The 14,738-nt window shown below is 39.2% G+C and overlaps 1 protein-coding gene across 1 annotated transcript; it reads right to left on the bottom strand.

Moving 5' to 3' along the window:
* Window positions 1-13,456: 13,456 nt before the first annotated feature.
* On the bottom strand, window positions 13,457-14,359 carry LOC128667032 (olfactory receptor-like protein OLF4). The gene has a single exon (XM_053721898.1). The coding sequence runs from the start codon at window positions 14,357-14,359 to the stop codon at window positions 13,457-13,459; it is 903 nt and encodes a 300-aa protein (XP_053577873.1).
* Between the last annotated feature and the right edge of the window lie 379 nt (window positions 14,360-14,738).

The raw sequence follows: 14,738 nt of genomic DNA, 5'->3' as shown, positions 1-14,738 counted from the left end.
TGAACAGAGAAGTGCGCCCACTAGGCAACACATTTGTCTTGAAAGAGTTCACATCTGCTGGTCTATGAGCTCCTCCTAAGCATACTTCCCCAACTATGACCCAACCTAAGTCTAAATGTTGTGCATAAGGACTGTTGCGAGGCCCATTAATCTGCTCACGTACTTTGTGCACCTTCAGAATGTCTCTTCCTAACAAGAGAAGTATTTGTGCGTTAGGGTCAAGTGCTGGGATCTTGTCTGTTAAGGATTTCAGATGAGGGAAATGCTGTGTAATCTCAGATGTTGGAATTTCTGACCTGTCATCAGGTATCATGTCACATTCAATGAGTGTGGGGAGTTTTATGTGTGTTTTCCCATCAATAGACTGAACAGTGAAGTTGGATACCCTACGCCCTGTTTTCTCTGTAATGCCTGAGCATGTTCTTAGAGTGTAGGAAAATGTTTCACCATTAATGTTAAATACATCAAAAAACTCTGATTTGGCTAAAGAATGGTTACTTTGATCATCTAACACTGCATACATCTTTACAGAACAGTCAGGTTTATTAGAGGGATATACAGTCACTAAACAAATCTTGGAACATGATCTGGGCCTTGTCCCTTTCCCGCATACCTCTGTACACTTGGATACAATAGTGGGTGGAGTAGCTTCTTCTTGCTCCCCGCCTTGCTCTCTCTTTGGTAAAGGAGTCTCTACTGCCCAGGGAGCTGGACCTGGATGCAAAGCTGAAGTATGCTGGTCACTGTTGCATTCTCTGCATCTTATGTTATTTTTGCAGTCTTTGGCAATGTGTCTGGTGGATGCACAACATCTAAAGCAGATAGAATTCTCCTTCAGGTAAGCTTTACGTTCATCAATGTGCTTGCTTCTGAACCCATGACATTTTGATAGTGGGTGTGGTTTATTATGAATTGGACATGGACTGTCTGATTCCATGGATTTCCTTGCAGAGCTGTTCACTTGTGGAGTTTCATTAGTAGCTGACACTTCTGTCTTTCTTACAGACACCGTTGGTCTGTTGCTGTACCTTGTTCCTGATTTCTCTGTATTTACTGGAAATTGGTTGCTGCATGTTGAGAATATGAAGCTTGGATCATTTCTGGTCTTTGCTTGGTTGACAATAAATCTGTTGAAGAAACTGAATGGTGGAAAGGAGACATGATGGTCTTCTTTGTACTTGGAACCTTGAAAAACCCACTTTTCTTGCAGGCTATATGGCAGTTTTTCAATAATTGGTTTGATGCCACGAGCTGTGTCTAGGTATGCCAGCCCTGGCAAAAAGCCTCCTGTCTTAGCTGCATTCACCTCCAACAACATGTCCCCAAGTTCTCTTAACTTTATGTTGTCTTTGTTTGAGATTTTGGGGAAGTTTTCTAGCTTCTTTAACAGTGCATTCTCAATAGCTTCAGGGCTGCCATAACATTCTTCTAATCTCTGCCATACCATTTTAACTCCATCAACTGGGTTATGAACATGCAATGACCTGATTGAGATGACTCTGGTCCAAGCCACTTAGTCAAAAGATCAAGCTCTTCTCTGGCTGTAAGATTAAGATCTTTGGTGACACCTTGGAATGATGTCTTCCATGCCCAGAAGATCTCTGGTCGATCATCAAATGTTAGTAGCCCTGTACTCACTAACTCTCGATGAATCAGGTGCTTTGCTAGGTTAGTAGTCTCTGAAGTTCCTAATGTACTATTTCTGAGAGGGGATATTACGTATGGGCTGGTCTTGGAGCTAGTTTAGATTTGCCCATAATAAAGCCTACATGACATTGATCGCTACTGTCTATGACTCTGAGATAAGCTACAGCTGCTATCGCTACAGTAGAAGCATCAGAAAAACCACATACCTCCTTTCTTACTGTGGATGATAGTGACACTGGCACATAGGGTCTGGGAATACTGAGGTCTTCAAGATGGATCAGGTCTTCTGTCCATGCTCTCCATTGAGCTTCTCTATCTGGTAAGAGTGGGGAATCCCAGTCACATTGGTCTGTTGAGAGTTCTCTGACTAAAGATTTACCTTGCATAGTGATTGGAGATGCAAACCCAAGTGGGTCATAAAGACTGTTTACTGTAGCCAGGATACCTCTCCGTGTGAAAGGTTTGACCTCTTTAGACACTTGAAAAGTGAAACTCTCGGTCTGTAAGTTCCAACTTACTCCTAAGCTCCTTTGGAGGGGTAGAGGATCGACACCTAAAACAAGGTCCTTTAGATCTTTAGCTCTGTCATCTGCAGGAAATGCTTCCATTACTGGACTTTTGTTGCATGCCACCTTGTGTAGCTTGAGATTTGATCCTGTGAGCATGTCCTTAGCTCTCTGCAGGAGACTGACTGCTTCAGCTTCAGTAGGCACAGATGTGAGTCCATCATCTACATAGAAATTCCTCAAGATAAACTGTTCTACATCTTTGCCATACTCACTCTTTCCTTGCTTTGCTATTTGTCTTAGACCATAAATGGCTATGGCTGGAGAAGGGCTGTTTCCAAAGACATGTACCTTCATTCTGAACTCTGTAATTTCTTTGTTAAGGTCATTGTCACGATACCAAAGAAATCTCAAATAGTTACGGTGATCTTCTCTAACCATGAAACAGTAAAACATTTGTTGTACATCAGTGGTAATTGCAACTTGCTCTTTGCGGAAACTTAAAAGGACACCTAGTAGTGTATTATTTAAATCAGGCCCACTGAGGAGTGTGTCATTCAGTGAGATGCCTTCAAACTGAGCACTTGAGTAAAAAACTACTCTGATCTGTCCTGGCTTCTGAGGGTGATAGACACCAAAGATTGGTAGGTACCAACACTCCTCATCTGCTTCCAATGTAGGGGCAGGTTCTGCTTGGTCATGGTCAAAGATCTTTTGCATAAAGTTAACAAAATGTTCTTTCATTTCAGGTTTTTTCACAAAGGAACACTGTAGAGCAAGTAGTCTTTTCTGGGCTTGCTCTAAGTTGTTTGGCAGTCTAAGTCGAGGTGAGCGAAATGGTAGGGGTGCTACCCAGTAATTTGCTTCATCAATAAACATCTCTTTTTCTACTACATCAAGGAACATACCATCTTGAATAGACATAGCAGGTTTGTCATCGTTTGGAGTAGTAACAAACACATTATCATCTAAACTGCCGACATTATGAGTTGCAGTTCCTAAATAACACAATGAGGGGTTGTATGACTGTTGTTTACAAGCATTAAATGTCTCTTTTACCTGTATATAGCTAGTGCATGGGCTGAACAGAGAAGTGCGCCCACTAGGCAACACATTTGTCTTGAAAGAGTTCACATCTGCTGGTCTATGAGCTCCTCCTAAGCATACTTCCCTAACTATGACCCAACCTAAGTCTAAATGTTGTGCATAAGGACTGTTGTGAGGCCCATTAATCTGCTCACGTACTTTGTGCACCTTCAGAATGTCTCTTCCTAACAAGAGAAGTATTTGTGCGTTAGGGTCAAGTGCTGGGATCTTGTCTGTTAAGGATTTCAGATGAGGGAAATGCTGTGTAATCTCAGGTGTTGGAATTTCTGACCTGTCATCAGGTATCATGTCACATTCAATGTGTGTGGGGAGTTTTATGTGTGTTTTCCCATCAATAGACTGAACAGTGAAGTTGGATACCCTACGCCCTGTTTTCTCTAATGCCTGAGCATGTTCTTAGAGTGTAGGAAAATGTTTCACCACTAATGTTAAACACATCAAAAAACTCTGATTTGGCTAAAGAATGGTTACTTTGATCATCTAACACTGCATACATCTTTACAGAACAGTCAGGTTTATTAGAGGGATATACAGTCACTAAACAAATCTTGGAACATGATCTGGGCCTTGTCCCTTTCCTGCATACCTCTGTACACTTGGATACAATAGTGGGTGGAGTAGCTTCCTCTTGCTCCCCGCCTTGCTCTCTCTTTGGTAAAGGAGTCTCTACTGCCCAGGGAGCTGGACCTGGATGCAAAGCTGAAGTATGCTGGTCACTGTTGCATTCTCTGCATCTTATGTTATTTTTGCAGTCTTTGGCAATGTGTCTGGTGGATGCACAACATCTAAAGCAGATAGAATTCTCCTTCAGGTAAGCTTTACGTTCATCAATGTGCTTGCTTCTGAACCCATGACATTTTGATAGTGGGTGTGGTTTATTATGAATTGGACATAGACTGTCTGATTCCATGGATTTCCTTGCAGAGCTGTTCACTTGTGGAGTTGCATTAGTAGCTGACACTTCTGTCTTTCTTACAGACACCGTTGGTCTGTTGCTGTACCTTGTTCCTGATTTCTCTGTATTTACTGGAAATTGGTTGCTGCATGTTGAGAATATGAAGCTTGGATCATTTCTGGTCTTTGCTTGGTTGACAATAAATCTGTTGAAGAAACTGAATGGTGGAAAGGAGACATGATGGTCTTCTTTGTACTTGGAACCTTGAAAAACCCACTTTTCTTGCAGGCTATATGGCAGTTTTTCAATAATTGGTTTGATGCCACGAGCTGTGTCTAGGTATGCCAGCCCTGGCAAAAAGCCTCCTGTCTTAGCTGCATTCACCTCCAACAACATGTCCCCAAGTTCTCTTAACTTTTTGTTGTCTTTGTTTGAGATTTTGGGGAAGTTTTCTAGCTTCTTTAACAGTGCATTCTCAATAGCTTCAGGGCTGCCATAACATTCTTCTAATCTCTGCCATACCATTTTAACTCCATCAACTGGGTTATGAACATGCAATGACCTGATTGAGATGACTCTGGTCCAAGCCACTTAGTCAAAAGATCAAGCTCTTCTCTGGCTGTAAGATTAAGATCTTTGGTGACACCTTGGAATGATGTCTTCCATGCCCAGTAGATCTCTGGTCGATCATCAAATGTTAGTAGCCCTGTACTCACTAACTCTCGACGAATCAGGTGCTTTGCTAGGTTAGTAGTCTCTGAAGTTCCTAATGTACTATTTCTGAGAGGGGATATGTGAGAGTCCATATAATGTGATGGATATTGTGGATCAGCGTAACCTCTGCTTTCTTGAAAGCGCACTCTTGGTGTAGAGACATTTGCAGTGTCAGTCTGGGAAGGAGGGTGCAAGTCAGGAATATTTGGAGTAGACTGTAAATATGTTGAGTCAGGAAACTGTGGCATTATGCTGGACATATGTTGGATAGGAGAATGCTCTGTTTTATCTTGGTATAGAGCATGGTTCTGTACATACTCACAAGTCCTTTGTACTGAATCATGGGTAGTTATTTCTGCAAAATCTTGAAGTGGTTCCTCTTCTAGTTCAGCTGCTGCTTCATAGACTGCTGCTTCTGCAGATGCTGCAACTGCTGCCCTTTGAATCTTTAGCACATGCATATTAGCTTCTAACTCTGCCTTGCGTTGTGCTGTTTCAGCTTCACGCCTAGCTGCCTCTGCTTCTATTGCTGCTTTCTGCTTTATCATGTCTGCTTCTTTTTCAGCATAAGAAATTTGTGCATGGGCTGCTTGTGCTTTTGCACGGGCTCTGAGTCCTGCAGAACTGACTGATGATCTGCTGGAGCGCATGGAATATTTAGAGCCAGAGGCATAGGATCTGGTCTCTAAAGTTTGCTGCGTCATATAAACACTCTTATCTTGGTTCATAGTGATCAGCTTAAAGTAGTAAAATATTTTAATTGCAGTTCTTGTGCAAATTATTTTTACTGCCTTTCACTTTAAATTGCAGGTCTTGTATGTTTGCTTGTTATTTACTGCTTTTTTTTTAAATGCAGCCTTTGTATCTTGCTTGTTATTGCTTCTCACTTTACAATGCAGCTCCTATATCTTCCCTTGATATAGCATGCTTTTTTACTTTACAATGCAGCTCTGTATCTTCCCCTGATATAGCCTGCCTTTTTACTGTACTGTCCTCATTAACTGATAACTAGACAGCTAGTTAACAAACCAGATAGAAATAGCTTTGTGCTTATTCCAAACTGATTTTACTTCTGAATAGTTATTTTCGTAAAACTGCAATACAAGAAAAGTTGAAATTACAATATGTAGTTACATGTGGTGCTTGCAATACATACACTAAATAATACATGTTTCTAACACAGAGAGCTTACATTTAATCCTTACAGCAAATAGCAATGCAATTCAAATGTACAATGAACTCTTAGCAAACAACAAATAACTTACAGGCCTATGTATGTTTAGAGGCAAATGTTTAAGTGCTGATTTCCATGCTTCTTGAAGCTAAGATGGCTGCTGAGAAACTGAAAGTAACTTTTATTACAAACTTTATTAACACTTCCTTTTTTATTCTTGAGAGGAACCATCTGTAATTGCAACATGAAACCACCAGATGTCATCAACATGAACATAATAAGCATATAATAGACAGAACATATATATATATATATATATATATATATATAAGTAAAACAACAAAAACATATATTCAACAGACACATGCTGGTGTTTATGAACAATTTTTTTAAATCTTTAACTTCTTAACGCACACATCGTACAGGGTGCGTCATACACAAACTGTTCATTAAAGACCAACGACATACCCTGTACATTGTTAGGGGGTTAAAGTGTCTGGAAGCGATCCTGATCGCTTCCAGCCACTTTCAAGGTATTGCTGTGATGCTTCGATATTGAGGTATCACTGCAATACCTTTTTTGGCACAACGATGCAGAGAGGACCACTTTGTGGCCCTCTCTGCATCGGCCAGCGATGGTGCCGATTGTTGGTGGGTCAGAGCAGCTGCAGGGAGGTGGCCGATCACTGGACTTGTTCCGGCCACTGTTCCGGGAGGGTTGGCGGGATCTCGCAAGGTGGGCGGGCGTGCGACCAACCAACCTATCTATGCGAGAGGGAGTGGGAGGAGGGAGAATGGAGAGGGGAAATATTGTTTGGAATGGGATCTGGGAGGGGGTAGGATATTGAGGGGGAGCAGCTACACTACGTAAAAATGGGGTAAAAAAATACAACAATTTGTTAAGAAACTGGGTACTGGCAGGCAGCTGCCAGTGCCTAAAATGGCCACAAATAGGAAGAGGGGGGAGGTTAAGAAAGCTGTTTGGAAGGGATCATGGAGGTTGGAGGGTAAGGGGGAACCTACACTGCAGAAACTATTTATTTATATTGAAAACATGCTTTAAAAAGGCTTTTATTTTAGTACTGGCAGACTTTCTGGCGGTGACAATTGTGGGATGGGGGAGTGAATAGAGCTGTTTGTGAGGGGTCAGGGAGGGATCAGGGGGTGTGATGTGTCAGGTGGGAGACTGATCTCTACACTAAAGCCAAAATTAACCCTAAAAGCTCCCTACAAGCTGCTTAATTAACCCCTTCACTGCTGGGCATAATACTAGTGTGGTATGCAGTGACATTCAGCTGCCTTCTAATTATCAAAAAGCAATGCCAAAGCCATATATGTCTGCTATTTCTGAACAAAGGGGATCCCAGAGAAGCATATTCAACCATTTGTGCCATAATTGCACAAGCTAATTGTAAATAATTTCAGTGAGACACCTAAAGTTAGTTAAAAATGTAACAATTTTTTTTTATTTCATCGCATTTGGTGGTGAAATGGTGGCATGAAATATATCAAAATGGGTCTAGATCAATACTTTGGGTTGTCTACTACAATACAATAAAGTTAAAATTAACCCTACAAGCTACCTAATTAACTCCTTCACTGCTGGGCATAATACAAGTGTGGTGCGCAGCGTTATTTAACGACCTTCTAATTACCAAAAAGCAACGCCAAAGCCATATATGTCTGCTATTTCTGAACAAAGGGGATCCCAGAGAAGCATTTACAACCATTTGTGCCATAATTGCACAAGCTAATTTTAAATAATTTCAGTGAGAAACCTAAAGTTAGTGAAAAATTTTATTAGATCTCATTTGGCGGTGAAATAGTGGCATGAAATATACCAAAACGGGCCTAGATCAATACTTTGGGTTGTCTACTAAAAAAAAATATATATACATGTAAAAGGATATTCAGGGATTCCTGATAGATATCAGTGTTACAACGTAACAGTGACGTGCGGTTAGATCAGAGGCTGGTGAGGCAGTGACTATAATACTCCCAAGAAACATACACACACGCACCTATATATACAGTATATACACACACTCTGCTCACTGACACACACACACACACACACACTCTGCTCAATGACAAACACACACACACTACACACACAGCACACACGCTCTGCTCACTGACACACACAGCACACACACTCTGATCACTGACACACACACTACACACACTCTGCTCACTGACACACACACTACACACACACTCTGCTCTCTGACAAACACAAACACTTCTCAATAACACACACACGATTAGCTCACTGAAACATACAGTACTTGCCCATAATATATTTACACATGCTGCTCACTACATACACGCAAATATCAAATTTGCTTTGTTCTCATGGTATCTTGAGTTGAAGAACATACCTAGGTAAGCTCCAGAGCAGTAATGCACTACTGGGAGCAAGCTGCTGATTAGTAGCTGCACATATGTCTCTTGTCATTGGCTCACCCATGTGTTCAGCTAGCTCCCAGTAGTGCATTCCTGCTCCCGAGCTTACACTTCAAAAGAAATATCAAGAGTACAAAGCAAATTTAATAATAGCAGTAAATTGAAAATTTAGATCTCTCTGAATCATGAAAGTTTAATGTTTATTTTACTGACATAATAATGAACAGATCAGTATAATGCAGTGTACAGGGAGGGAATATCATACTTTACAGTGCAGACATGGCAGGTTCATAACGCACAGTACTGAATAGGTGAGTGCTTTCTTCTTTCTTCCCCAGGTTATTTCATAGCAGAGGTTGAAGGGCAATACAGTGTTCTGCCTCCCCCACCCATTCCTCATTTAAGCAATGTAAAGTGGGCAGATGCATACTTAGATATACCAGGTGTGCTAGCTGGAGGCGCTGGTTCAGCTTGTATCAGTCATTGGTATCTTCCTTTCCTTCCTCGGTTGTATAACTCTAGGTGCAAAATAGTGGTGCTGAAATATCAGACAATACACCATAAAAAGGTGAATATCTACTCACAGTGTATATTGCAGGTTACCGGCTCCTTCCCAATATGAAAATACAATATCACAGATTCAGTAAAAAAGTTTGTCTTTATTTGGCTCAACGCAAAGGTGTTTCATCGGTCCCAGCAAAAGGTGTTTCATCGGTCTTTCTCAAGAGCAATAAAAGTGCTTTACAAACCAAAGCATACCTTTCCGCTGCACAGGCGGCCTTTAAATACATGTCAGTTACGCTACCTGCTTCCCCATTGGAGGAGAGCAGGTTTACACCCGATTCAAAATTTCAATTGTAAATTTAAAATAAACATCTAATAAAACATAAAAAACAATATTAATTATATAAGAAACTATAAGTTTGTTTTAAAATATAAAATTTCTGTAGATATCATCATTTTTGCCGGTTTTGTAGTTCCCTTTCAGGTAGTTTTCTGTTTCAAGTTCTCTTTCAGGTCCGGTATGTCAGTGAAGATCACATGTTATAGGTTGTCCAATGAAATTCAGTTTCTGGTATAGTGATTTTTTGTAGTTCCCTTTCAGGTAGTTCTCTATTTTAGGTTCCCATTCAGGTCTGATATGTCAGTGGGTATCACATGTTATCGAATGTCCAATGAAAAACAGTTTCTGATATAGTGATATTGATTGCCTTTTCTTTTTTTCTCAAATTAAAAAGACATAAGTGTTATTCACAGATACAAAGTTTCTTATATGAATTCTACTTATCCAAATATTTAGAGGAGGTAGAATAAATTGCCACTTAGAAGTTTGTTATAAGTTGGAATAGATACTTTTCATAATTAAACATCCATATTATAAATAGACTTGAATGTTAAATATTGACTCAGTGACTTGTGTGTTGCATATAATTTCTTGAAATTAAGTGTGAGAATTATATTCTTTTGTACAATATGTGTATATATAAACATTAAGTGTGATGATATAACATGAACTGTCTGTATAAATACATGTTTATTTTGCCCCCCTTTCATGTACTAATGTTTTCTGTATTCACTTTACACAAATTTTACTGGTTTATTCCGGCCCCATTGTTTCTAAGGAACACATTATAGGTTATCATCTGTTTTGCCCCCCTTTCATATGTTGAAGGTTTTTAAGACAAAAACAGCTTCTTTTTTTTTTTTTTTTGTGTGTGTCCTTATACTCGTATTCACCTCAACAAGAACAAAACATGTTACTGATTTATTTAGGCCCCATATTTTCACCTTTTGAATTTATCATTTATTTTGCCCCCCCTTTCATATGTTAAGAGTTTTTTAGACAAAGGCAGCAATTTTTGTGTCCTTATTTAGACCCCATTGGGCAAATGTTCTAAGTGTATGTATCCATTTTAATTCTCTTTGGTCTAGTTGTTTTGCCAGATTACCACCCCTCCAATGAACTTCAACCTTCTCAATTCCTATCCATAGAAAGGATTCTTTTGTGAAATGTTCACAATTGTTGCAGTGTAGTGGCACTCCGTGGTCATCATGATTCTTTTCTATTTTATTTTGATGTTCCATGATTCTTGTTTTTAAAAATCTAGACGTTTGTCCTAAATACTGGATTTTGCAGCCACATTGCAACAGATATATCACATTTTTACTTTTGCAAGTAATGAATTCTTTTATTTCAATTTGTTTCCCGTAACTGTGGAGTCAAATGTTTTGTGTGTTCTTCTGGTGTAGTTACAACCTTTGCATTTGCCGCAAGTGAAGAAGCCTGTCATGTTACTTATTTGTAAAGGTTTTTTGGGGGCTATGCCTTTTATGAGTGAGGGGGCTAATTTTTGTTTAAAATGTTGTCCTTTTCTGAAGATAACTGTGGGCTTAGCTGGAATTATAGGTCTTAGATATTCATCCTCCTTTATAATGTGCCAGTGCTTTTGTATAATTTTTTTAATTGTATGATGTTCTACATTAAATGTGGTCACGAATTTAGGGAAATTATTATTAAATGAGGTCTCATTTTTGTGTTTGTTTTCTAACAGGGTTGATCTTATTTTATTTCCAACTAAAACAAATGCTGACATTTTAACAGTATTCTTCATCTTCCCTTGCTCTCCTGGCTCTATTCTCATAAAGCATTAGAGTGCTTAAAACTCCCCTAGGACCTCACCGTTTCCAGCAGCCTGACATTGCATGCAGTACTGATCAGTCAGGTATGAGGAAAACAGAGTCGTCATCTGCAGTCACATCCCACTGCTTCCAAGGTATTTGCTGTTGGGTTTGTTTAAAAGTGCTACTATTTTTAACATCGGAATGTCAGGCACAAAGCTGCCCTGTTTTTGTGAACTCCAGCCTTCTAAAGAAGTACGAGATGAGATGTTAAAAACAGTAGCGCTTTCTTTTACACTTTTAAACAACCCCAATGGCAGATACTTTGGAAGCAGTGGGATGTGACTGCAGATGATGACTCTGCTTTCCTCATGCCTGACCGATCAGTACTGCATGCAATGTCAAGCTGCTGGAAACGGTGAGGTCATAGGGGAGTTTTAAGCACTCTAATGCTTTATGAAAATAGAGTAAGGGAAGTAGTGCAACAGTTTGCCCCCCCCCCTGCAGCTGCTCCTGCTCTCTGAATGTCCTGGGCAGCCCTTGTAATTACCAGAGCATCTTGAACAGTTATTAATTAAGGGCCTTAATTAATAACAGTTCAAGACGCTCTGGTAATTACAATACCGCTCCTTAGTGCACTGCTCACCTCTGACTCTCTGTAACACACTGCTGCAGCTGGGGTTGGTATGGCTATGCACTTGCCCAAACAAATGGCATATACACATGCCCTGGAGTCCTGGACTAGAACAGTCAACGCACGGCTAAACTGCTGGCTGCTTCACAACGTGCCCCTGGCTTTAGCAGATTGTCAACCATTACTACCTCCTCCCCCAACAACCAGTCCCTGAAAACAAGTAATGACGGTCCTGTTTGTAAGCCGGCCGGTCAGGAGTCTGCTCCAGTGTTCATCTGCACCTAAATAATCAATAGATGATCTGATCTCAATCTCATATGCAGATGCGCGGGTATTACTATATTCTTTCTCTTTTGAATTGTGTCTGTTTTTATTTATTGCAGGTAAAGAAAAAGTTTTATCACAAAACTTTTTCTTTACCTGCAATAAATAAAAACAGACACAATTCAGAAGAGAAAGAATATAGTAATACCCGTGCATCTGCATATGAGATCAGATCTTCTATTGATTATTTGGGTGCAGATGAACACTGGAGCAGGCTCTTGACTGTCCAGCTTACAATTCAAATAGGGGGAAAAATTATTACTACTTAATACTTACCGTAGTTCTACACCAGACAGTCAGTGACAATTTCACAATCCATCAAAGTTGTCCAGACTCCAGGGCAGGACAGGTCACACCTTCACACTGTCACAAGTCCTTCTCAGCTAGACTCAGCAGCTCTGTTTTCTTTAGTTCCTATTCTTCCCACGCCAGAATATGACAAGCCTCCTACAGGCTGAGGCGCCACAAGAGTGATGTCACTCACTGAGACCCACTCCTGATCTGCTCCCGATTCTCGAGGCTATTTGTACAGCAGCCTCCTTAGGGAGCGTATGGGCCGCGAGGAGCTTAAGCAGCACCACTAGGTGGGGCTAGCTCTCATGGCTCATACACTTAATTTGCAAGATATCCATATTACGCAATGGAAGGGCATCTGAACGTCTCACAGCCTCTCCTTCATTGCGTAACATGAATATGGATAGATCGCTAGTTTGCAGGCAGTCAGCCTTGTATCATGGTGGCAGAGTCGGCTGCGGGTGGGGGGTGGGGGGCTATGGGGGTACCTTGGCTAAATAAAAAAAAATTATATATATTTAAACAAATAAATTATTTTTTTATTAAACATAATAAAAAAGTGCAATACACACATTGGACAGGTGAGGCGCTGCCTCACCTGCTTCCTTTGACAACACGGCACTGCAATGTAACTATTGCTAATTTTGAAAAAAAATGTTTGGAAATAGCAACGTGCTACTTGTATTTATTGCCCTATAACATGCAAAAAAAGCAAAGAACATGTAAACATTGGGTATTTCAAACTCAGGACATAATTTAAAAACTATTTAGCATGGTTGCTTTTTGGTGGTTGTAGATGTGTAACAGATTTTGGGGGTCAAAGTTAGAAAAAGTGTATTTTTTTCAATTTTTTCATCATATTTTATAATTTTATTTATAGTAAATTATAAGATATGATGAAAATAATGATATCTTTAAAAAGTCAATTTAATGGCGAGAAAAACCTGTATATAATATGTGTGGGTACAGTAAATGAGTAAGAGGAAAATTACAGCTAAACACAAACATCGCAGAAATGTAAAAATAGCCCTGGTCCTTAAGGGTAAGAAAATTGAAAAATGTCCTTGTCCTTAAGGGGTTAAACAAGAGCAATAATGAAAGCTTTAAGTAAATGCTTCTTTAGTGCTAAGCTTCTTCTATTTGCAATTAATAGGCAAAATATTGATCAATGCTTTCTTTACATCTCTGTTCCTTAGACTGTATATTAAAGGGTTTAACATGGGAGTCACTGCTGTGTACAATACAGAGAATACCTGGTCCATTTCCCCTGCTTGTTCTGAAGCTGATCCCATGTATACACACACAATAGTCCCATAGTAAATTAGTAGGACTGTGAGGTGGGACGTACAAGTGGAGAAAGCTTTTTTTTTACTATTCACTGACTTCATATTCAGGATACTAATAATTATTTTGATATAAGAAGTTAAACTCAACAAGAATGGAGACATTACAAATAGAACTGTTTCTACAGAGATTATATTGTTTAATACTGTGTTGTCACATGAAATGCTTGTTAAATCTTTGATATCACAATAGAACTGCCAAAGACTTGTTGACTTACAAAATGACAACTTGGAAGCAAAACCAGTAAGAAGAAATGAATTCACACATCCAGTTGTCCAAAGGGCTAAAGAAATCATTACACATTTTTTGTTATTCATCAAAACATGATAACTTAATGGGTTACAGATAGCAAGGTAACGATCATAAGCCATGAAGGACAACAGGACAACCTCAGTGCTTGAAAAGAAAACAGTAAAGTATGTCTGTGTTAGACACTGTATGAAGGATATTGAGTTATATCCAGTTATTAAAATATCCATCAACTTCGGAAGAGACACAGTAGTAAAACAAATGTCAATGAAGGATAAATTTCCTAGAAAAATATACATGGGCGTATGTAAATTAGTATCTATAGAAACCAGTAGAATTATGGTTAGATTTCCTATAATTCCAGCCATGTATATAATGAAGAAAACACTGAAAAGAAAAGGTTGCTTCTGTGTCTGTGTGGCAAACGCTAGTATATGGAACGCCATGGTTGTTGTTTGATTGACCATTAGCATGATGTTTGTCTAAACTATAAAACAATATTACTCTAATGCTCAATAACGTTTTAATGCATTCAGGTTGTACTGCAATAGCTATAAAAAAAAAACAAAAAAAACATTTTAGGTTATATTTAGAACATGTTGTTAAATGAATTATCTTTAAATATTTTCTTTAGAAAAAGGAAACATTTGTCAGGAAAAACAATGATAATACGCTTGTCAGCTGTAATAGAATATATGCATCATATTTATACACTGGTATTAAATAAATTAGATATATGGCTTATACAGGTTTATAGAGAAAAATAAATAGTCCATTTCAGTTATTACTCATAATCAATTCCTCAAGGTATTTTTGTATTATGTA

This window comes from Bombina bombina, chromosome 1, assembly GCF_027579735.1.
Source record: "Bombina bombina isolate aBomBom1 chromosome 1, aBomBom1.pri, whole genome shotgun sequence".
Lineage (NCBI taxonomy): Eukaryota > Metazoa > Chordata > Amphibia > Anura > Bombinatoridae > Bombina > Bombina bombina.
This window is presented reverse-complemented; position numbering and strand designations above follow the sequence as displayed.

Excerpts from the sequence above, each read along its gene's own strand:
- LOC128667032 (XM_053721898.1), bottom strand. The coding sequence starts at position 14,359 with ATGGCGTTCCATATACTAGCGTTTGCCACACAGACACAGAAGCAACCT.